Raw genomic sequence first — 24,838 nt, forward strand, 5'->3', positions numbered from 1 at the left:
TCCTCATCTCATTAATCAGACTCGACCAGGTGTTTTAGGGTGGTGACAGTGGGAGTGCTTGGCTCCTCTGTATTGGCCCTCATGGGCCACCGTTGCTGGCTCACATCCCCACTCGTTGGTGCAATGCTAACTGGGAACAGAAAACAAAATGGCTTGAGAGGTCATACTGTGTTTGTGTGTATTTCAAACACTCAAGCATTTTTACCAGGAGGGAGGAGAAAAAACAAAGGGAATATTAAAGTCAAAATTCTTCTTGTGAGTTTAAATTCTCCCCTGGATTTGTGCTAACACACAGATGTGTGTTTTTGCAAAGCTGCGCAACAGGTACATGATATCATAATATTTAGTGTTCCACTTTTAAGGTTGTGTCTAGAAAGAACACTATACTGTACAACTGTGGATGTCTGAGGGTCACAAAATGTTAGTGCCAGAAGGGTGTCTCAGATATCTGTGATTTGCTGTGTATTCTCCCAGGTCTCATTTTATAGATGAGACCGAACCCCGAGAAGTGATGTGTCTTGATTGGTGTCAGGACTGGAACTAGCATCCATATGTCCTTATTTGAAGTCATCTATCCTTTCTACCTGGGTGGCACAAATAGTTAAGCACTCAACTACTCACTGAAGGGTTGGCTGTGTGAACCCATCCAGAGGCACCTCAGAAGAAAGGCCTGGCAGCCTGCTTCCAAAAGGTTTCACAGCCGTGAAAACCCTGTGGAGTGCAGTTCCACTCTGAAATATATTGGGTTGCCATGAGTCAGAATTGACTCAATGGCAACTGGTTTTTTATCCTTTCTACAGCATTATTTTCTGTCCCCGTTTTCTCTATCTGTAAAATAAGAGAGTTGCATTAACTTTCATTGTCATTTTGACCGTAGCAGCCTATGCTTTTATGTGTGTGTGTGCGTGTGCGTGTGTGTGTGTGTGTGTGAAGAGAACTGAGGGAGGATTGGGCTGTGTACTGTGAACAGCTTCCTAAAACCATTTGGGGTCTTGCCTTTTCTCACTTTCTCCCAGTACTGAATGTGTCGGCCTTGACCCTCCATTTCCCCACTCTCCAAACTGGAACTTTCATTCCTGTCTCCCGTGGTTCACCTGGCCAAAGAGAATGTGTCATTTTTCCATAAACCAAAGGGAATATTAGGAAGAGGCTGGCACCTTAAAAAAGCTTAAACGTGTTTTATTTTACCTGTCACCTTATATTAGTATCGTAGCCACTTTAATCTAAAGCAAATCTGTGTTTTGTAGCATGATTAGGTGTATATACTGTGAGGTAGAAACAAAAGTGTTTGAACTCATAAAAAATCGAGAGAACCAATAGCATTGATACAGTCTCAAATTTACAGCTTTTAACAATGAAACGAATAAATGAGTGACAGGAAATTAGCCAAAAAGATAGCCCATGCGTTTCATCTTCAATTTTAGGTAACTGGGGAATTGTATGTACAGTCTTGATTCCCTCCTCATCTTCACGGGGTTTGTAGTCTAATCAGGGATGCAACACAGGTCTGAAATCCCTCAGAAGTGAGTCACTGTACTGTTCTTAAAGGATACGTGGTGCGGGGAAGGAGTGAAGGATGGCTGCGTGAGTTGGAAGTTGGGTAGGGATAATGTGGAGTCTGAGCGTGTGTCTGGCTTGTTGAAGATGGAAAGAGACGAGGGGCTGAGCCGCCTTGTCATGGACCCTGTGCAGATGTGCATGTCGTGTCTCAGAGGGAATCCCCATTAATCCGTTCCTGTCTGGTGTGTTGACTGCAGTGGGCTGTGTGCCCAGCCCTAGCTGGAGAAATGATGATATGATGATGACGATGATGATGGTTCATGTTAATTAAGGGTCCACTCTGAGCCAGGCATAGTTATAAGCACTTTTACATGTATTAATTTATTGAATCCTCTGTCAGTCCATTGAGGTGAGTAGGTACAGGTACTGTAACATGTTGCGGATAAGGTCAGGTAACTTGTCCAACTATATGTGGTGGGATTCAATTGTGGCCCCTCATGCTTTTTTTTTTTTTTTAGTTTATTGAGGTAAAAGTCATATAACATAAAATTAACCATTTCTAAGTGAACAATTCAGTGGCATTTAGTACATTCACAGTGTTGTACAATCACCACCTCTATCCAGTTTCAAAGCATTTTCATCTTCCCAAAATAAAACTCCATATACATTAGACTGGTTTTCTCCATTTCTCCCTCCTCCCAGCCCCTGGCAATCACCAGTCTGCATTCTGTCTTTATGGATTTCCATGTTTTGGATATCTCATATAAGTGGAATCCTGCAATATGTGACCTTTTGTGTCTGGCTTCTATCACTTAGCATGCTTTTGAGGTTTATCCATATTGTAGCACATATCAGAACGTCATTTCTCTTTGTGGATGAATAATCCATTGTATGGACGGATATATCACACTTTATCCATTTATCTGGTGGTTTTGACACCTTACATTTAACCACTCTGCTCTCCCACCCTGGCCATGAACCAGCCCACTGCCTCAGCTTTGAGGCCTGTCCAACTTGTTTGGGGCAGAGGGTGGATAGAATAATGAGAGTAGACTGCCTGTGTGGCTTACTGATCGTGTGACTCTGGGTAAGTCCTCCACCACTGGAGTCTGTGTTCTCCTCTGTCGCATGGAGATAGGGTTGTCCTGAGTTCAAAAGAGGCACTCAGTAAATGTTTGTGTGGCAAGATATTTATTTTGAGATCTCCACTGAGCTATTTTTGTCTTTAGATTTTTCTTCAACCTACCTTTCCTTGGACCCCTTGCCCTTCTTCCCTCTCAGTCAGCTAGGGTATATGACGCTTACTTTCTTCCATGAGTGATGACTTGGCCGAAAACGGAGGAAGAGGAGAGTCAGATCCTGGCTTTTGAATTTTGAAAGTTTAGGTCCAAGTAAAAGAAAAAAGGTTTGGAAGAATGCATGGCGATGTATAAGAACAGGGCTGATGCTGCATGCTGCATGGTAAAGATTTCCTAGGCTCAGGGAAGGAGAGAGAGGTGAAGGGAGAAAAGTGTGGATGCCAGTGGGTCCCTGAGAAGGGACCCCGTATCTTTTACCCTGGAGTTTTGGAGCAAAACTTGTTCCCGCCATATTAGCTGTTACCATTAACTGAAGAGCACCAGGAGAGCAGGATGATCCAAGATGTCTGAACACTTGAGTATCAGAGAAGGCTTCTTGGAGGAAGAAGTGGGATTTGAGCTGAATTCTGAAAGGTGATTTGAGATTTGGATAGTGAAATCCAGCTTCCAGCTGAAAGCCTCTGTGCCCATAAAATGGTCCTAAGGTATAAACCTGGGTTTGCTCTCTTGGGCCAATTGAATGGATGATGCTGCCTGACAGCTCCTACAGGAAGGAGGCAGCTGATCTGGTGGCAGGGCTAGAAGGGGAGGGGACATGGGCCATAGAGGGAGAGGGAGTCAGTGGGAGTTGAGCAACCCTGGGATGAGTAGGGCTAGCCTGGCTCCTGAAGCAGAAGAGTAGACCATCTCCCTCTGAAATAGACACACACATCCTTGAAAGTCCAGGCCACTGGTCTCTGTACCAGTTCAGACCATTGCTGCTAATTCCCTAGCTGGACTCCTGGAGGAAAAACAAGGCAGGTGAGCCTGTAGCAGAGGCCCCTCTTTCCCTGTACCCCCACTGTGTCCATACTGGCACCTACTCTATTGACTTCTGGAGGAGATTCACCCTTTATGGGTAAAAATAAAACAGGAGGAGTGGGGAGACCAGGATGCTGGTAGCAACTGTACCACAAAACTTATTGTGAGACTGTAAGCTGCTATTTTCTTAGTGATTAAGTAAAGGATTAGACAAGACAATCTCTCAGGTGCTTTCCAAATACCACTTATGACCTGCCATCACCCTGGGATATTTGGCAGGTGGGACCACATGTGTTTGTTTGCAAATACTGATGGCCGATGGGCTAGCTTGGGGAAGGCCTTGGCATTTCAATGCTGTCCTGCCCATCCCAAGCTGACAGATGTTACACGTTCACGTAACAGTTCCTGCTGTCTCCCAAGTTTTGTAAAAATAACCTATGTTTTGAACTGCGTGAACCATGGGCCAGAGGGAGAAAGTTTCCTGTAAGCTGGATAGGTCAAGGTATTTGGATTGTCATCCTTTTCCTCCCTTCCCTTAATCTAAGGCACTTACCCTTTCAAAGGAGCACTGGTGGCGCAGTGGTTAGGTGTTTGGCTCTTAACCAAAAGGTCGGCGGTTCGAACCCACCAGCTGCTCTGTGGGAGAAAGATGTGGCAGTCTGCTCCTATAAAGATTTCAGCCTAGGAAACCCTGTGGGGCTGTTCTGTTCTATCCTATAGGGTCTCTGTGAGTTGGAATCGACTGGTCTTCAGTGGGTGTGTGGTGGGTGTAAACTTTCAAACCAACTAAATCATGAGTTCCCTGTGGGAGAGAGCTGGGTTTTCTGGATTCTAGGCAAAGACAGAACTGGAACGTCATGTTAAACCCTGGCCTCTTCCTCCTCTGCTTCCCTCTGCAAACAGCTCAACCTTCGCATTTCCTTCAGCAAGCCCTGTATCCTAGCTTACTCTGAAGTCTGGAAGCTCTTCACATTCCTAAGGGGCTGGAGGGTCTGTCACGCACCTGGTTCGTGGTAGGTTCTCACTTGGCCTGAAGCAGCAGCAACAGAGACAACACATCCACCGCCTTCACTTTGTACCAGTTTGGACAAATGCATCAATACTGTTGATTTTTAAAAACTAGGCAGAGGTGGAGTGGAATGGCTCCTCAGAGCTACGACTTCCACTTTCTGTCTGTCTGATTGTGGAATAAAAGTCCACGTCATACCGGTCCACCTGGTAGGGGGGATTGAAAGTGTAGGTACTGGTGATCAAGCGGAATTGGGAAATGGTTGTATATTCACAGCTGAGAGTTCTCTCTCCTTGATTCAATTTGAACTGTATGTTTTTTTCTTTAGCTGACAGAGTATAGTTCAGTGTAGACTATTACTTTGACCATTTTGCTCCAGGAAAAGCATTAGTAATTTATAAATAAAATGCACATAAAATAGGAGAAGTCAAATATAGGTTTATTGACAACAAAGGCACCGTTAATGTAGGAAGGGTCTGGTTTGAAATTGAGTGAGTTTTTGTTCTGATTTATGTGCTGTTTGTTTTAGGAGGACTGGGAGCGAGTTGTGAGGGTTCTCGGGAACTGGCAGCTGGGTAGGAGCAGGACTGGTTTGGGTCTGAGTTACCAGAGGAAGAAAATGGGAAGGAGGAGGGAGGAAGGAGGACAAGGAGGAAGAGAAGGAGTGATTTGCATCTCTCCCTCTGTGCTTGATGGTTGTGTATTTCAGCAAGAGCCCACTGCCAGGAAATTGAGAAAGTAAGTGTGTGTGTGTGCTTTATGTCAAGCGTAGCTCATTTAAAGTATACCTGTGTGGACATGAGGGTTTGCAGAAAACCGTTATTTATTTCTCTTGAATTTACCTTACTTGTTAAACAAAATTTGACAGATGGTTTGCAGCAAGAGTAATGAGGCCATTACATAGCCAAGCTTTATCTTCACCGTATCAGTTGTTATGTGGGAAAAGGGGTTTTCTTGGTTTGGGGGAGTTTAATTCCCTCCCTGCAGAGAGAATCAGATTTATTTAACTGGAAAATTAAGAGAATTGAAAGTTCATTTTCTGAGCCTTACCACATGGGGTAGTTGCTTGTTAAAACCTTTCGCCAGGCCCATCTGACTTGAAGGTGTTGTGAAATGCTTTATGGCACATGTGAAAAATTTGTGAACGTTAAGGGTTTTCCCTTCGAGCATTAACAAACTTCAGTGTTGATTTTTGCTTCTTATCCCAGGTTCCCTTGTGTTCTCTATTTCTGTCTGTTTCTGCCTTTCTGTCCCTCTTGTGTGTGTGTTGACTTTCTCTCTTACTTTCACTGACACCACACTTTGTCATGAAGACACACGTAACATCCTTGTGGAGAGCATTCTGATTCTCAGAGTGCCTTTCTACATGTTGGAGACTGGCTGGGAACACTGGGTATTTTATATGTGTGTATTAGGTTCCCATTGGTGCCGTAACAAATTATGGTTGATCCTCATTTTTCACAGATTTCATGTTTGTGAATTTGCCTACTTGCTAAAGTTTGTGTGTAATCCCCAAATCAATACTCACAGCACTTTTTCTGTTATTAGTGGTCATGCGCAGGGCAGTGAAAAATTTTAGTTGAATGACATGCACATTCCCAGTTGAGGCTGAACAAGGCGACACTCTGCATTCTTATTTCAGTTCTCATTCTGTAAAAAGTGTCCTTTTTATGATCTATTTAGTGCTGTGGGTTTTTTTTGTTGTTGTTGTTGCATTTTTGTTTTTTTTTGCTGGTTATTGCTGTTTAAGATGACCCCAAGCATAGTGCTGAAGTGCTGTCTAGTATTCCTTAGGGTGAGAAGTCTGTGATGTGCTTACAGAGGAAATGTGTATGTTAGATAAGCTTTATTCAGGCTTGAGTTATAGTGCTGTTGGCATGAGTTCAGCGTTAATAAATCAACAATGTGTATTAAATAAGGTGCCTTTAAAGTAAAACACGCATAGAAAACAAAGTTAGAATTGATGAATTGATGAAAATGTTGTGACATTAGATTCTCACAGGAACCGAGCCCTGTATTTACACCAGGAGCAATGGTTTAGTATTTGTGAATTCAGTGTCCTCAGTGACTTTATAGAACATAACTACCAGGAATAACGGGAATAGACTATACCACAAACTTACTGTCTTAAAACAACACACATTTATTGCAGTTCTGGAGGTCAGAAGTTTGAAATGAGTCCCACTGGGCTAAAATCAAGGTGTTGGCACGGCTGTGTCCTTTCTGGAGGCTCGAGAGGAGAATCCATTCCTTGCCTTTTCCAGCTCCTAGAGGCCGCCCACATTCCTTAACTCATGGCTCTGTATCACTTCAGTCTCTGCTTCTGACTTCACATCTCCTCTGACTCTGACCCTTCTGCTTCCTCCTCTCCCTGTTAAGGACCCTTATGATTACACTGGACCCACCTGGATAATCCAGGGTATTCTCCCCATCTCAAGATCCTTAATTTAATCATACCAGCAAATTCCCTTTTGGCCTGTACGCAACCCATTGCTATTGAGTCAGTTCCAACTCATAGCGACTCTATAGGACAGAGCAGAAGTGTCCCATAGGGCTTCCAAGGAGCAGCTGGTGGATTTGAACTACTGACCTTTTGGTTAGCAGCCTGAGCTCTTAACCACTGCACCACCAGGGCTCCTGGCCATGTAAGGTAACATATGTACAGGTTCCGGGGATTAGGATGTGGACATCTTCGTGGGGGTGGTCATCATTCTGCCTACCACATGGGCAAGAAGGCTTCAAGTGGTAGAAGTGGACATTTTCCTGAACTTCTGGAATCACCCTCATTTTGTCATCATAAAAGAGTGGTTATTCCTGTTTTTTGGTGTACTTTGTTCTCTAGAACATGAGCTATACAACATAGCTTCACTCCTGTCTGTGGTACAACTGATTCAAAGGTGATCCTGTTTTACCTGTTTTTTTTTTTTTTTTTCCCCCTTCTTCCTTCTTGGCTCCCAAGAAAAGATTCTACCACTTACTCTTACTATTTTTCTCCTAAAAGATAAAATTTAACAACAACCTTCAAAATGTCACATGTTTCCCTGTCTTTGGTGTGGGAAAGACAGTGTCCTCACCTGGAGGGGCTGCAGCAGACGGTCCTTCTAGGGTCTGTTCAAGATGTGTATGAGGGTCAGAGTGGCTGTGTCTGGGTGTGGTTCTAGTGAGGGTGACCGGACCTCTCTGAGACAACACTGTAGAATTTCTATTCTGGATAACAGAAAAGTGAAGGAAGTCTTATCATTTGATGAATGAATAAACAAAACGTGGTGTACCTTGCAGTGACATATTATTCAGCTGTAAAGAGAATGCAGTACTGATACGTACCACAATGTGGATGGACCTTGAAAAGATTATCGTAAGTTAAAGACACCAGACACAGAAGGTCACAGATTGTATGATTCCATTTATATTAAATATCCAGAAGAGGTGAATGCACGGAGACAGAAAGCAGAGCAGTGGTTGCCAGGAGCTGGGGGCTTGGGGAATGGAGAGTATAACTGCTTAATAGGAACAGCGTTTCATTGTGGGGCGATGAAAATGTTTTGGAACTAGATAGGGGTGATGGCTACGCGACATTGTGAATGTAGTAAATGCTACTTACTGTAGACTTTAAAATGCTTAATTCTAGTGTGTGAATTTTGCCTCAATTAAAAAAGCAAAGCAAAGTAAAGGAAAGATCACTGTCAGTACTGAAGATAGGAGGTGAAGATCTGATTCATATATCCCCTTGCAGTAGAGGAGGAGAAAGTCCCTTTTAAGCAATAATTTTATCTAGTCACTTGGTTGTCTCATATATGTTGCATAGTCATCTTAATTCTCTTACCTGGTGATGGAGGTGGTAGTAGTGAAAAGTAATTGCGAACAAGTATATAGCGTCTGCTCTGAGACAGGCACTGTTATATCCGCTACGTGTATTAACTTGTTTAGTCCTCATCACAATCCTATGAAGTAGGTACTATGATTGTTCTCATTTAGCAGATGGGGAAATTGAGGCAGAGTTCATAACTCATTTGAGGTCACACAGCTAGGAAGTTGCAGTCTGCCTTCAGAACCAGAGCCGCCTCCAAAATACAGTGCTGGACTGGGCGGGGTGGGGGTGGGTACTGAGAGATCATCTGTTTTGGGGCCTGCAAATTCAAAAGCCTCCATGCAGAACACATGAAAGAGTGCAGCAGCTTAGTGTGAGATAATTAGGAATGGTGGGGATGGTGTAGAGGGTTTTAAAAAACGCTGTAAAAATGCTGTTGTAGGTCAATTCAGGACATCTGGGGAGGTGGGTTCAGCCTCTTGGCCACCAGATTGCAACCTATAATTTGGTCAGACCTTCTCATTTTAAAGCGAAGGAAATGGAACACAAAGAGGTAAAACAAATCTTCTGAGTCACCCAGGCCATGGGTGGCTCCTGACTCCCAAGCCCTTGCTCTTTTTCTGACATCGATGGATTGTTAGCACCACAGGGACAGGGGCCAAACCTTCTGTTACCTTGGACATAGAGGAGTCATTTACTAAAACTAACTGAATTGAAATGAAACTAAAATAAGGAAGGGGGGCTGTGGGAGGGTGGAGACAAGGCTGAAGCACCTGGGGCAAAGAGGACACAGGTGAGGCAGCTGGAGCTCGCGCCCTCAGGCCCTGCAAACATGGTCCAGGGCAGAGGCTGGAGGATTTCCCTCTTCTTTCTTCCCACAGCAGAAGCTGGTCAGGCAGGCAGGGTCTGAGTTGAGCATAGTCCAAGAGTGTCCCTGGGCATGGGTATATGTGGTTGGTGGAGAGGATGTGTGAACGGAAATCAAAGGACTTGCATTCTGGTCCCAGCTTTGCTTCTGCCCAGTACCTTGAGCCATCATTTCTGCTCTTTCAACCTTAGTCTCCTTGCTTGTAAATTGGAGCTTTTATAGCACTAGCCCTCTTTTCTCATGAAGTATCGGAAAGGAAATGGACTAATGTGGGGAAAAGAGCTTCATAAACTGTAAAGTACTGTCCACATACAAGCTCTTACTCCCTGATGAAGAGCCTGTGAGAATAGGCGTGTGAGCGTGTGTGCACACGTGCCCTCTTGGAAAAGGTTGTGTCACAATTGAGGGTGTCCTTGTTTCAAGCCTCCCCATAATTACATGGTGGCTTATGCAGATGTTGGTGCTAGGCTTGCTGAGCAACCAGTAATTACCAAAGGAGAGAGAGCTTGTACGGTGGGTGCCCAGTTCTGCTGCCCAGGGGCCTCTGCATGAACTGCTGTAATGCGGTTTTTTATCTCCTCTGAAATGGGAAGCAAGAGGACTCAATTGCATTCGCTTGAAACACACATAGCCGGGACCTCTGCAGGGACTGGTTTATGGGGACCTCCCCTCAATCTCTACCTGTGGTGGGTAATAACTGAGGTGACCATATAATTTATCGTCCAAACTGGGGTAGTTTTGAGAATGAAAGAGGGAGCTATTAATAATTATGCTAGCAAAACAGGTATAACCCGAGACTGCCCCAGGCTGGGATGTGTGATCACTCTAGTAATAACACCGGGCATCTTAGTCCAGTGCAAGCTCAGGATAGATTGTCTGATGGGCAGAGAGAGCCTTTGGTCTTCTCACTCTGGGTCCTCTACCTCTCTTCTTTCTAGCATCCCTTTCCCTATCTTCTCCTTCCTGAGACACCTTTCCCCTTAGTGTCTGATAAAATGGTAGCACTCACCCCACTTGGTAATTTGCATATGAAAGAAGCATCTGAAGATGTGGAGTTGGAAGACGGAGGATGCTAGTAATCAACTTGGCTTCAGAGAGGTCTCTTTACCTCCCTGAGACTTGGTTTTCTCATCTGCAGTATGGGAATAACATAGCAGGTTCAAAGGGTTGCTGTGCAGATCAAACAAAAGAATGCACATGTGCAGATCAAACAGAAGAATTTATGAGAAAGTGATTTGTGACTAATGAAGTATTAGTACAAATGTAAATTGCTATTAAATAGATTACAGAGGAGGAGTCTGAGACATAGCAAGTCAAAGAATGAATTTATAATGGAAGAATTTCTAGCCTCAAGGGAATAGAGACATTTTTGGAGAGCTTGGTCTTTTTTGGGGCCCTCAGCTCACATCATGTAGGCATTTATCCATGTAAATAACTGACCTTGGGGTGCAAGGGGTTGTGGAGACAGATACTCAGGTTTGAATCTATCCTTTTCCTCTGTTTAGTTGTATGCCACTGGGCAATACTCTCAACTTCTTTGTCTTGGGTTCCTCACCTATATGAGGATCGGTAACCTCTAATTCTGGACTCCGGTGGTGACTATGTGAGAGAACATCTACAAAACACCTCGTACAGTGCCTGGCATACAGGGGCTCTGAAGACGTTAGGCACCCTTTCTTCTTTGTTCCCTCCCTCAAGGTCACTGGGGTAGGAAATGGGAAGCTGGTGTAGATTGCTCTAATGGAACGCTCTGTGTGGATGGCTTCTGTCTCATAAAGTTATAGTTTCATTATGGCCTCTGTAGCCATCAGATGAATAACTATTGGAAATCCTGTTCCAAGCGATTCAGAATAGAGAGCTTGGAGTTGGAGGTAAGGTGATGAATAAACAAGAAATTGGGTAGAAATTTTAGTATTTTTTCTTTTTGATCTTTTTTCCTTAATTTTGTTCCATCCGTATCTGTCCATCTAGCCATCCATCCATCATTTAAGTACTTGAGATGTGCAAATTGATAAGTGGTGTGTGTTATAGATTATATTGTGTCTTCCCAAAAGATATGTTGAAGTTGTAATCCCTGACCCCCCTGTATTTGTGAATGTGACCTTGTTTGGAAATTTTTTTTTTTTTTTTAATGGAGGTATCAGTTAAGGAGGTCATACTTGATTAGGGTGGATCCTAATCCCTTCTGAGTGGTGTCTTAAAAAAAGAACAGACCCAGAGACAGAGACACATGGGGGGAAGACACCATGTGAAGATGTATCTACAAGCCAAGGGATGCCAAGAACTTCCCTGAGCTACCAGAAACGGAAGAGACAAACAAAGATCTTTCCTAAGAATGAACAGAGAGGATATATCCTGTTGATGCCCTGAATTCAGATTTCTAGCCTCTAGTCCACCATGTGCTTGTCATTTTGTCATACAGTGGTGTGCCACCGATTTTTCAAATACCAGCAGGGTCACTCTTGGCGGACAGGTTTCAGCTGAACTTCCAGACTAAGACACACTAGGAAGAAGGACCTGGTAGTCTACTTCTGAAAAAATTGGCCAGTGAAAACCTTATGAATAGCAGGGGAAGATTATCTAATACAGTGCTGGAAATTGAGCCCCTCAGTTGGAAGGCACTCAAAATACTACTGGGGAGAGCTGCCTCCTCAAACTAGAGTCGACCTTAATGATGTGGATGGAGTCAAGCTTTCGGGACCTTCATTTGCTGATGTAGCATGACTCAAAATGAGAGGAAACAGCTGCAAACATACATTAATAATCGGAACCTGGAATGTATGAAGTATGAATCTAGGAAAATTGGAAATTGTAAAAAATGAAATGGAACTCATAAACATCGATATTCTAGGCATTATTTGTGAGCTGAAATGGACTGGTATTGGCCATTCCGAATCAGACAATCATATAGTCTACTATGCCAGGAATGACAACTTGAGTAGGAATGGTGTTGCATTCATCGTCAGGAAGAACATTTCAAGGTCTATCCTGAAGTACAACACTGTCAGTCGTAGGATAATGTCCATACGCCTACAAGGAAGATGAGTTAGTACGGCTATTATTCAAATATACACACCAGCCACTAAGGCCAAAGATGAAGAAATTGAAGATTTTTACCAACTTCTGCAGTCTGAAACTGACCAAACATGCAATCAGGATGCATTGATACTTACTGGCTATTGGAATGTGAAAGTTGGAAACAAGGAAGTAGGATCAGAAGTTGGAAAATATGGCCTTGGTGATCGAAATGACTCTGGGGACCGCATGATAGAATTTTGCAGGACCGATGACTTCTTCATTGCAAATACCTTTTTTCAACAATATAAATGGTGACTATGTACGTGGACCTTGCCAGATGGAATACACAGGAATCAAATGGACTACATCTTTGGAAAGAGACGATGGAAAAGCTCAATATCATCAATCAGACCATGGCCAGGCCTGACTGTGGAAAAGACCACCAATTGCTCATAATGCAAGTTCAAGTTGAAGCTGAAGAAAATTAGAACAAGTCCATGAGGACCAAAGTATGACCTTGAGTATATTCCACTTGAATTTAGAGACCATCTCAAGAATAGATTTGACACAGTGAGCACTAATGACTGAAGACCAGACAAGTTGTGGAATGACATAAAGGACATCATACATGTAGAAAACAAGAGGTCATTCAAAAAAGAGGAAAGAAAGAAAAGACCATAATAGATGTCAGAAGAGATTCTGATACTTCCTCTTGAATCTTGAATGTCGAGTATCTAAAGTGACTGGAAGAAATAAGGAAGTAAAAGAGCTGAACAGGAGATTTCAAAGGGTAGGTCAAGAAGATAAAGTATTATAATGACATGTGCAAAGACCTGGAGTTGAAAAACCAAAAGGGGAAGGACACTCAAGCTGAAAAAACTGAAGAAAAAAATTCAAGCCTCGGGTTGCAATAGTGAAGGATTATACGGGGAAATATGAAATGATGCAGGAAGCATCAAAAGAAGATGGAAGGGATACACAGAGTCAGTGTATTGGTCAACTTTCAACCATTTCATGAGGTAGCATATGATCAAGAACCAATGGTCCTGGAGGAAGAAGTCCAAGCTGCACTGAAGGCACTGGTGAAAAACAAGGCTCCAGGAATTGATGGAATACCAATTGAGATGTCTCAACAAACGGGTCAATGCTCGAAGCACTTATCTATGCCAAGAAATTTGGAAGGCTGCTACCTGGCCAGCTGACTGGAAAAGATCCATATTTATGCCTATTCCCAAGAAAGGTGATCCAGCCAAATGTGGAAATTATCAAACAATATCATTAACATAGCACACAAGTAAAATTTTGCTAAAGATCATTCAAAAGCAGTTGCAGCAATATATGGACAGGGAACTGCCAGAAATTCAAGCTGAATTCAGAAGAGGACGTAGAATGAAGGATATCATTGCTGATGTCAGATGGATACTGGCTGAAAGCAGAGAATACCAGTGTTTTATTGACTATGCAAAGGCATTTGATGTGTGGGTCATTAAGAAATTATGGATAACATTGTAAAGAATGGGAATTCCAGAACACTTAATTATGCTCATGAGGAACCAGTGCTTAGACCAAGAGGCAGTGGTTCAAACAGAACAAGTGGACACTGCGTGGTCTAGAGTCAAGAAAGGTGTTTGTCAGCGTTGTATTCTTTCACCATTCTTATTCAGTCTGTATGCTGAGCAAATAATCCGAGAAGCTGGACTACATGAGTAAGAACAGGGCATCAGGATTGAAGGAAGACTCGTTAACAGGCTAGAAAATGCAGATGACACAATCTTGCTTGCTGAAAGTGAAGAGAACATGAAGCACTTGCTGATGAAGGTAAAAGACTATAACCTTTGTTGGAGTTAACCTCAACAGAAAACAAAAATCCTCAAGACTGGACCAATAAACAACATCATGATAAATGGAGAAAAGATCGAAGTTGCCAAGGATTTGATTTTACTCGGATCTACAATCAGCGCCCGTGGAAGCAGCAGTCGAAAAATCAAAGGATGTGTTGCATTGTGCAAATCTGTTGCAGAAGATCTTAAGATGTTAAAAAAGCAAAAATGTTACTTTGAGGACTAAGGTGCACCTGATGCAAGCCGTGGTATTTTCAGTTGCCTCATATGCATGTGAAAGATGCGCAATGAATAAGAATTGATGCCTTTGGAGTGTGGTGTTGGCAAAGAATATTGAATATACCATGGGCTGCCAGAAGAGTGAACAAATCCGTCTTGGAAGAAGTACAGCCAGCATGCTTGTTAAAAGCAAGGATGGCGAGACTTCGTCTCACGTACTTTGAACATGTTATCAGGACGAATCGGTTTCTGGAGAAGGACTTCATTCTTGGTAAAGTAGAAGGTCAGTGAAAAAGAGGAAGAGCCTCAAGGAGACGGATTGGCACAGTGGCTGTAACAATGGTGTCTTAGTCATCTAGTGCTGCCATAACAGAAATACCACAAGTGGATGGCTTTAACAAAGAGAAATTTATTTTCTCACAGTCTCATAGGTTACAAGTCCAAATTCAGGGCGTGAGCCCCAGAGGAAGGCTTTCTCTCTCTTTCGACTCTGAAGGAAGGTCTGTGTCCTCAATCTTCCCCTGGTCGAGAAACTTCTCAGGTGCAGGAACCCTGTGTCCAAAGGATGCGCTCTGCTCCTGGTGCTGCTTCCTTGGTGGTGTGAGGTCTCCAAGTCCCTGCTTGCTTCCTGTTCCTTTTATCTCTTGAAAGATAAAGGTGCAGGCCACATATCAGGGAAACTCCCTTTACGTTGGATCAGGGAGGTGACCTGAGTAAGGGTAGTATTATAATCCCACCTTAACATAAAATTACGATGACAAAATGGAGGACAACCACAGAATACTGGGAATCACGGCCTAATGAGGTTGATATACAAATTTTGGGGGGACATAATTCAGTCCATGACAAATGGACTCAAGCATAACAGTGATTGTGAGGATAGCACAGGACCAGACAATGTTTTGTTCTGTTGTACATAGAATCGCTGAGTCAGAACTGACTCCATGGCACCTAACAACAACAGTCTCTAGTATTGTTATATGATAAATTTCTGCTCTTTAAAGCCACCTACTTTGTGGTATTTTGTTACGTGAACCCTAGGAAGCTAAGGCAGGGAATACAGAGACATCCAAGGAGCTTAGAGCCTAGCTGATATAAAGGGAACGAGTTCTAAGGAGGTTTTAACTGTAATATGATTGAGCCTAGAGGTTCTGGGGCTTAGTAGGGATATGTATTAATCAGGACACTTTTAGGTGCGAATGACAGAAACCCAACTTAAATTTGCAATAGCTAGAGATTTTATTGACTCATGAAACTGGAAAGTCCAAGACTGGATACAGGTGTTTGGGTTATGATTTTACTGTTCCTCACAGCCATTGACAAACTTCCATGGCATTTCAGCATTCACATTCTCTCTCCTTCCCAATTAAATGGGAATTCTCTATATTCCCGTTTAATTGGGAAGGAGAGTGCCTTTTAGGCCTTCAGTCAGCAGTTGTGATTTGTACCCACCTCCAGGGCTGAGTCAGAATGATGGACTGAGAAGTGAGTGTGGTTTGTGAGTGCCTTTTGTATGGATATTTGGGCAGGTATGTGGGCTCTGGCCTGTCATGCCAAGTGTTCTAAAATTCTGCAACAGATTGGAGTACGCAGTTTTTGATGATCTGGGCCATTTATCTTCTTCTAGAGCATAAAATTAAAATGCTCAAGATTAAATTCAGCGTGGAGGGTTCAGAATAGGTTGGCTAATACAAACAATTGCGTCCGACTTTGTAAGGCTGGGATTGGGTTAATTGTATCTGGAAGCATTTTTTTTTTTTTTTTCTGTTCCTTGAGAAAAGAGCAAATGGGTACTTCACAATCTGACCCCAGACCATTTTTTCTTTCTATAGTATAACTCATTACAAACTGGCCTGGTTGGTCTCCTTACCATACCCTAAATATACTGTGTTTATGTCATTCTGAATCTAACTCACTAGAATAATCTTCTCTTTTAGGCTGTTTCTTGCCCAGCTCCAATTCATTGTTCATTGCAATGCCTTTCATAGTATCCACAGCTACAGCCTTCTCTTTTGAACTCCATGACACTTACTTTCTAAACCATTCTGGCCCTAATAATTTACTTCACAGTATGGCTTTCTTTGATTATGTTTTCTTTATGCCAGTTTGATTGTAAGCTCCTGGAGGATAGGATCTAGCCTTATAATACATTGTATTTTTCCGTCATTCTTGGCAAATACTCGTTGATTCATATTTTAAACAATGTATGGGTAGACTTCTGAGTGAGGATGGTAGATGGAACATATGAATCTTTTTGCTCTTTCCTAAAACCCCATAAAAGGGACAGCAAAGAAATTAAAAAAGGTATAAACTTACAGCGTGGCAGTTACAAGAGTGGAGGCAACAGCTCCAGATTTTTAAAAATTATGATAAAATATATGTAACATAAAATGACCATTGTAACCATTTTAAAGTATGTAATTCAGTGACCTTTAGTACATTCACAATGTTGTACAACCATTACCTGTATCTGGTTCCTGAATCCCCCATATATCTGTCAGTTTGTCCTGCTGTGGGGGCTTGCATGTTGCTGTAATGCTGGAAGCTATGCCACTGATAGTCGGATACCAGCAGGGTCACTCATGATGAACAGATTTCAGCTGAGCTTCCAGACTAAGATAGACTAGGAAGAAGAACCTGGCGGTCTACTTCTGAAAAGAATTAGCCAGTGAAAACCTTACAAATAGCAGTAGAACATTGTCTGATATAGTGCTGGAAGATGAGTCCCTCAGGTTGGAAGGCACTCAAGAGACGAGCAATCAGGATGCGTTGATAATTACTGGTGATTGGAATGAAAAAGTTGGAAACAAGGAAGAGAATCAGTAGTTGGAAAATATGGCCTTGGTGATAGAAACAATGAGAGATCCCATGATAAAATTTTGCAAGACCAATGACTGCTTCATTGCAAATACCTTTTTTCAACAACATAAATGGTGACTATACATGTGGGCCTCCCCGGATGAAATACACAGGAATTGAATAGACTGCATCTGTAGAAAGAAACAATGGAAAAACTCAAATCATCAGTCAGAATGACGCCAGGGGCTGACTGCAGAACAGACCATCAATTGCTTATATGCAAGTTCAAATCGAAGCTGAAGAAAATTAGAACAAGTCCATGAGAGCCAAAGAATGACCCTGAGTATATCCCCTCTGAATTTAGAGACTATCTCAAGAACAAATTTGACACATTAGTCTAACACTAATGACTGAAGACCAGATGAGCTATGGAATGCCATCAAGGACATCATACATGAAGGAAGCAAAGGTCATCAAAAGAGAGTAAAGAAAGAAAAGACTAAAATGAATGTCAGAAGAGACTCTAAAACTTGCTTTTGAACGTCGAGTAGCTAAAGCAAATGGAAGAAATAGTGAAGTAAAAGAGCCGAACAGATTTCAAAGGGCAACAGCAGAAGACATGTGTGAAGACCTGGAGTTGAGAAACCCAAAGGGAAGAACACACCTGGCATTTCTCAAGCTGAAAGAACTGAAGAAAAATTCAAGCCTCGAGTTGCAATATTGCAGGATTCTACAAGGAAGGTATTAAAGGAAACAAGATGAAACGAATACACAGTCACTGTACCAAAAAGAATTGGTCAACGTTCAACTATTTCAGGAGGTAGCATATGATCAGGAACGGATGGTACTGAATGAAAAGGTCTAAGCTGTATTGGAGGCACTGGTGAAAAACAAGACTCCAGGAAGTGACAGAATTCCAGTTGAGATGTTTCAGCAAACAGATGCAGCACTGGAAGTGCTCACTCGAATATGCCAAGAAATTTGGAGGACAGCTACATGGCCAACTGGCTGGAAGAGATCCATATTTATGCCTAGTCCCAAGAAAGGTGATCCAACCAAATGTGGAAATTATTGAACAATATCATTAATATCACATGCAAGTAAAATTTTGCTAAATATGATTCAAAAGCAGTTGCAACAGTGCATCGACAGGAACTGCCAAAAATTCAAGCTGAATTCAGAGGAGGACGTGGAATGAGGGATATTATTGCTGATGTTAGATGGATCCTGGCTGAAAGCAGAGAATACCAGAAAGGTGTTTACCTGAGTTTTATTGACTATGCAAAGGCATTTGGCTGTGTGAATCATTAAGAAATTATGGATAACATTGTGAAGAACGGGAATTCCAGAGCACCTAATTATGCTCATGAGGAACCTGTACATAGATCTAGAGGCAGTCATTTGAACACACCAAGGGGATACTGGGTGGTTTAAAGTCAAGAAAAGTGTTCGTCAGGGTTTTATTCTTTCAGCATACTAACTCAGCCTGTATGCTGAGCAAATAATCTGAGAAACTGGATTACGTGTAGAAGAACGTGGCACCAAGGTTGGTAGAATACTCATTAACAACCTGGGATATGCAGATGACACAGCCTTGCCTGCTGAAAGTGAAGAGGACTTGAAGCTCTTACTGATGAGGATCAAAGACCACAGCCTTCAGTGTGGATTTCACCTCAACATAAAGAAAACAAAAATCCTCAAGACTGGACCAATAAACAACATCATGATAAATGGAGAAAAGATTGAAGTTGCCAAGGATTTCATTTTACTTGGATCCACAATCAATGGCCATGAAAGCAGCAGTCAAAAAAATAGAGGATCAGTGAAAAAGTGGAAGACCTTAAGTGAGATGGATTGACCCAGTGCCTGCAACAGTGGGCTCAAGCATAATGATTGTGAGGATGGCACAGGACTGGGCAGTGCTTCGCTCTGCCAACAGTTCCAGAATATATTTTCATCACCCCAAAAGGAAACCCTATATCCATTAAGTAGTCACTTCCCATTTTCCCCTCTTTTTAGCCCCAGGAAATTACTGTTCTGCCTTTTGTCAGTATGAATTTGCCTACTCTAGATTATTTCATATAAATGGAGTCATACAATACGTAGCCTTTTGTGTCTGACTTCTTTTACTAAGAATAATGTCTTCAGGGTTTATCTATGTTTTAGCTTGTATCAGTGCTTCAATCCTTTGTCTGGCTGAATAATATTCCATTGTATGGCACATTCCTGGTGGCACAGTGGTTAAGCACTCAGCTGTAAACTGAAAGGTTGGTGGTTTGAACCCACAAGCTGGTCCTTGGGAGAAAGATTTGGCAGTTTGCTTCTGTAAAGACGTATATCCTTGGAAACTCTGTGGGGCAGTTCTAGTTTGTCCTACAGGGCTGCTATGAATTGGAATCGACTCAGTGGCAACAGGTTTGATTTTTTTGTTTTTTTATGAATATAGCACATTTTGCCTATCCATCCATTAATTTACAGATTTTTTAAAGTAATTTTTATTGTGCTTTAAGTGAAAGTTTACAAATCAAGTCAGTCTGTCACATATAAGCTTATATACACCTTACTACATACTCCCATTTACTCTTCCCCTAATGAGTCAGCCCGCTCCCTTCTTCCAGTCTCTCCTTTTGTGACCGTTTTGCCAGTTTCTAACCCTCTCTACCCTCCCATCTCCCCTCCAGACAGGAGATGCCAAGACAGTCTCAAATGTCCACCTGATACAAGTAGCTCCCTCTTCATCAGCATCTCTCTCCAGCCCATTGTCCAGTCCCTTCCATGTCTGATGAGTAGTCTTCAGGAATGGTCCCTGTCCTGGGCCAACAGAAGGTTTGGGGACCATGACCGCCGGGATTCTTCTAGTCTCAGTCAGACCATTAAGTCTGGTCTTTTTACGAGAATTTGGGGTCTGCATCCCACTGTTCTCCTGCTCCCTCAGGAGTTCTCTGTTGTGTTCCCTGTCAGGGCAGTCATCGGTTGTGGCCGGGCACCATCTAGTTCTTCTGGCCTCAGGATGATGTAAGTCTCTAGTTCATGTGGCCCTTTCTGTCTTGGGCTCATAGTTATCGTGTGACCTTGGTATTCTTCATTCTTCTTTGATCCAGGTGGGTTGAGACCAATTGATGCATCTTAGATGGCCGCTTGTTAGCATTTAAGACCCCAGATGCCACATTTCAAAGTGGGATGCAGAATGTTTTCATAATAGAGTTTATTATGCCAATTGACTTAGAAGTCCCCTTAAGTCATAGTCCCCAAACCTCTGCCCTTGCTCCGCTGACCTTCAAAGCATTCATTTTATCCCGGAAACTTCTTTGCTTTTGGTCCAGTCCAGTTGAGCTGACCTTCCCAGTTTACAGATATTTTTGTTGTTTCTACTTTTTAGCTATTATTACTAATGCTCCTATGAACATTTTGCACAAATTTTTGCTTGAACACCTGTTTTCTATCAGGTATGGACCTAGGAGTAGAGTTGCTGGTTCATATGTTTAACTGATTGAGGAACCTGTAAACTGTTTTCTTCATTCCCCCCAATAGTGTATGAGGCTTGTACTTTCTCTACATCGTTGCCAAAATTTACTTTTATTATTATGTATTTTTTGATTATAGCTATCCTAGTGGGTGTTGTGCAGTGGTTAAGAGCTATGGCTGCTAACCAAAAGGTCACCAGTTCAAATCCACCAGGCGCTCCTCAGAAACTCTCAGTCCTGTAGGGTCACTATGAGTCAGAATCAACTTGATGGCAACAGGTTTGGTTTGGTTTGGTTTTTTTTTGGTGGGTATGGAGTGGTATCTCATTGTGGTTTTGATTTGTGATTTGCATTTCCCCTAATGAGTAATGATGTTGAACATATTTTGAAGTGAGCAATAGCCTTTTGCAAGCTGGAAAGTAGATGAGGAAAATTGAACTCTAAGCCAGCAGGAACAAAAGCTGAGAGCCAATCTGATTTACACTGCATACTTTCGCCAAAGCCTGAGAGTTGGTGGCATAAGTGCCTCAGGAAATTGTAAGACCTGAGATGCCCTCTCCTACTTCATGTAGCCTGATCATTGTTCTTCTCTCACTTTGGCAGAAGCCTGGCGGTTTCTTCTGTGGAAAGGGTAAGCCAGAGGATCTCTTTACTTGGAAACCCCAAGCACTGTTCAAGGTGAGAGTTTACTACGAACAGTAGGGGATTAATTTAACCTTCATTATGAAACAGTCTTCTTCTCCACCCAGTGCTCTTCCCCTGCTTGGCTTATAGGACTATGGCAGCCAGACTTTTACCTCCAAAGCAGAGGTTAGGAAGACACTGACCAGCCCAAGAAGACAGCTGAAAATATTTCTTCTGGAAGTTCTTCAACTAAATAGCCTGGCCAGATCATCCTATAGTAAAGCTTCAGATGACAAGTCCCTCTAATTTTCAGAGATTTCAGTCAATATTTCATCATCTATTTGGTGGCATAATGGTTAGGAGCTATGGCTGCTAACCAGAAGGTTGGCAGTTCGAATCCACCAGGTGCTCCTTGGAAACTCTATGGGTCAGTTCTACTCTGTCCTGTAGGGTCACTATGAGTTGACATCGACTTGACGACAACGTGTTTTATTCTTAAATATGGGCAGAAATTTAAGGATTCCCTCACTTCTGTGAAAAACCTCTAACAATGAAGATAGAGATCAGAACAAACAAGAAAGAAAGAAACTTGGAGGAATCAGGGATGTTTCTGGGAGATGAAAACATCAAAAACAAAACAAAACAAAACAAAAAACTATTATTAATATACTTAGAGAGGAGTATATATTACAATCCCAAAACAAGAACCAACCCAAAACCAAACCCACTGCTGTCGAGTCTGTTCCGACTCATAGCGACCCTGTAGTACGGGGAGAACTGCCACGTAGGGTTTCCAAGGAGAACCTGGTGGATTCGAACTGCCATCCTCTTTGGGTAGCAGCTGTAGCACTTAACCACTATGCCACCAGGGTTTCCTAAAAAGAACAGGATATCATAAAAACAGAATATGCAGAGAATAAATAAAGAGCTCTTGAAAATTAAAAACATGAAGCAGAAATTTAAAATCTGCAAAGATAATTTTTCTAGAAAGTAGAGTTAAAAAAAAAAGCAGAGATGAAAATACAAGAAAAAGGAACAGTTCATGAGCTCCAACATTCACGTAATTGGAGTTCCAGATACAAAGGAAGAGAAAAGATAGTGAATCATTTCAAGACAATTTTCTAGAACTGAAGGAAATAACTTTTGGGGTTGAACGATTCCACCAAGTGCCAACCAAATAAAGTCACACCTACACACGTCTTAGTTATCTAGTACTGCTATAACAGAAGTATCACAAGTAGATGGCTTTAACCAACAGGGATTTATTTTCTCACAGTTTAGGAGGCTAGAAGTTTGAATATGGCTCTCTGGGAAGGCTTTCTGTCTCTGCCGGCTTTGGAGGAAGGTTCTTTTCTCTTCTGAGCTTCTGATTCTGCGCAATCTTCATGTGGCTTGATATCCCTCTTCCCCACCTCAGCTCTGCTCCCTTGTTTAATCTCTTTTATATCTTCAAAGAGATTGACTCAAGGTAAACTGTACACTAATCCTGCCTCATTAATGTAACAAAGACAACCCATTCTCAAATAGGATTATAACCATAGGCATAGAGATTAGGATTTACAACACATATTTTTGGTGTACATAATTCAATTTGTAACAACATATAACTGTGAAATTTCAGAATACTAGGGACTGGGAAAACATGTCACACACAGAGAATCAGAGCTCTCAGGATAGAGAACTCCAGGAGAGATTTCCCCCAGGATGGTAACAAGCTCTAATGCATCTCAACATCTTGAGTGGAAACTTGGAACACTGGCTAAGAATTTGGCATTGTACTATAGGCAATTACAAAGAAAACAAAGCTAACAAAAGACAATTTTGTCTTCTGGGAAAGCAAAGCATGTGCAGGAAAGAAAAAAAATGTTTTCTATATTTTACAGTCATAGCACAAGAAATAGTTACCTAGTTATAATATGAACACAAAATATGGCTTAATCCAGGCTACAATAGGACTATTTTTGAAAAATGGAGGGGTGATAAGAGTCTACATGTATAGTACAGGAAGAATGAACCACAGAAGAAATGAATACATAATACCTAAAACTGGAAAATGAAGAATAATATTTGTTTGTAAATTAGAGACATGGAGGAAAATGCCAAAAAAAAAAAAATCAGCCCAAAGAAATGGAGGAAGGGGAGATGAGAGGAAAGAAAGGAGGACTAGAGATTTGTTTTTTAAAGATGAATCTTATTGGTAATACCTTTTATTGGAAGTCGTTGCTAGTTGCCATTGAGTTAATTTTGACTCATAGCGCCCTCCTGTCTCCAGAGTAGAACTGCTTCATAGGAGTTTCAAGGCTGTGTCCTTTTGGAAGCAGATCACCAGGCCTGTTTTCTGAGGTGCCTCTGGGTGGATTTGAACTGCCAACCTTTCAGTTAGCAGTTAAGTGCTTAACCCTTTGCATCACTCAGCCTACTTTGAGATTTTTTTTTTTTGTAACAAACCGCTGGGAATTTTCGATTCTGTAGACTGTGTATGTCTAACTTTGTAAAACAAACAAAACAACCAAAACTAAAAAAATTGATTTAAATCTTGAGGGAAATATGCCGTTGGGATTATGGGTATTTACTTCTGCCTCTTTTAAGTGTTTTATAGTTCCTAAATTTTATATAGGGTGTCTGCAAGTTGGAATCAACTTGATGACAATAGGTTTGGTTTTTATTTTTTAAATTTTCTATAATGAGCATTTTCCTTTTATAATTAAAAAAAAAAATTTAAGTGTGTTGATTGATGAGAATGATTGATGGGAATTCTTGATGAGTCTCCGTGGAGTAATGCTCTATTGTGACTCTATCTCAAGGGAGTTCTTCATTGCATTATAGAACTGCAGGAATCCAAAGAGAAATACGCAGAGCACCTTGGACCAGTTGACAAGTGAGAGGATGCCTCTCAGTTCTTCCCAGAACCAAGGGACTTGCTTTTTGCCCCCTTCTCACTGCTGACCTCAGTGTTGACTCGTCCCTGATGTACCCTGGCTATGAAAGGCATCCCCCCATTCCTGACTCTGGGTTGCCGTGCCAAGCTGTGTGTATTTAGCGCCTTCAGAATCTTGCCTCATAAATCAGCCTGACTCACTCCTTCACTATGGGAACGATGTTTCTCTGCATTTCCTCCCGTATAGACCCTTGGTTTTACTGAGACTGGAAAATAACATGGAGCTACTTGGAACAAAGAGTATGCGGTCTTCTCCCCTCAGATTTCTGAGTGCTTTTATTGAAAGTGGAACCTAAAGACTGGCTTCAGAGATGGGTCCTGGGGGACAGGACCTCAAAGTCTCAAATGCTCCATTGGTTATGACACTTAGGCCCCTGGTATTTGTATCAACTTGGTTGTCTTAATTCCATCACTGTGAGGTTTTTGGGTAATAAACAGTTCAGTTTTAATCATCCTCAACAAGCATACCTATAATTTATTGAATGATGACCGTATGAGGCTGTGTTACATATATTATTTTTAAGCCTCACAATAGTCCTATGAGTAAAATACTGTATTTCACTTCTGAGAATACTGACACTTAGGTTCATTCTTTCATTGAACACATCTATTGACTATCTCCTGTGTGTACTGTGCTGGTCCCTGGGACAG

The 24,838-nt window shown here is 42.0% G+C and overlaps 2 protein-coding genes across 6 annotated transcripts in view; both read left to right on the plus strand.

Moving 5' to 3' along the window:
* The window catches only part of LOC135227856 (leucine-rich melanocyte differentiation-associated protein-like), a 464,639-nt gene that overhangs the window by 93,138 nt on the left and 346,663 nt on the right, over positions 1-24,838 (plus strand). For all 4 annotated transcript variants that reach the window (XR_010318035.1, XM_064269080.1, XM_064269081.1 and 1 more), the window contains exon 3: positions 21,229-21,303. Coding sequence is in view for 3 of the 4 variants with exons in the window: in XM_064269080.1 (XP_064125150.1) it covers positions 21,229-21,303 (75 nt within the window). In the remaining variant the exon portion in view is untranslated. The remainder of the gene's footprint in view (positions 1-21,228; positions 21,304-24,838) is intronic.
* Positions 1-24,838, plus strand: part of LRMDA (leucine rich melanocyte differentiation associated) — a 1,290,642-nt gene that overhangs the window by 82,222 nt on the left and 1,183,582 nt on the right. The gene's annotated exons all lie outside the window — the stretch shown is intronic.

Source organism: Loxodonta africana, chromosome 16 (assembly GCF_030014295.1).
Source record: "Loxodonta africana isolate mLoxAfr1 chromosome 16, mLoxAfr1.hap2, whole genome shotgun sequence".
Taxonomy (NCBI): domain Eukaryota; kingdom Metazoa; phylum Chordata; class Mammalia; order Proboscidea; family Elephantidae; genus Loxodonta; species Loxodonta africana.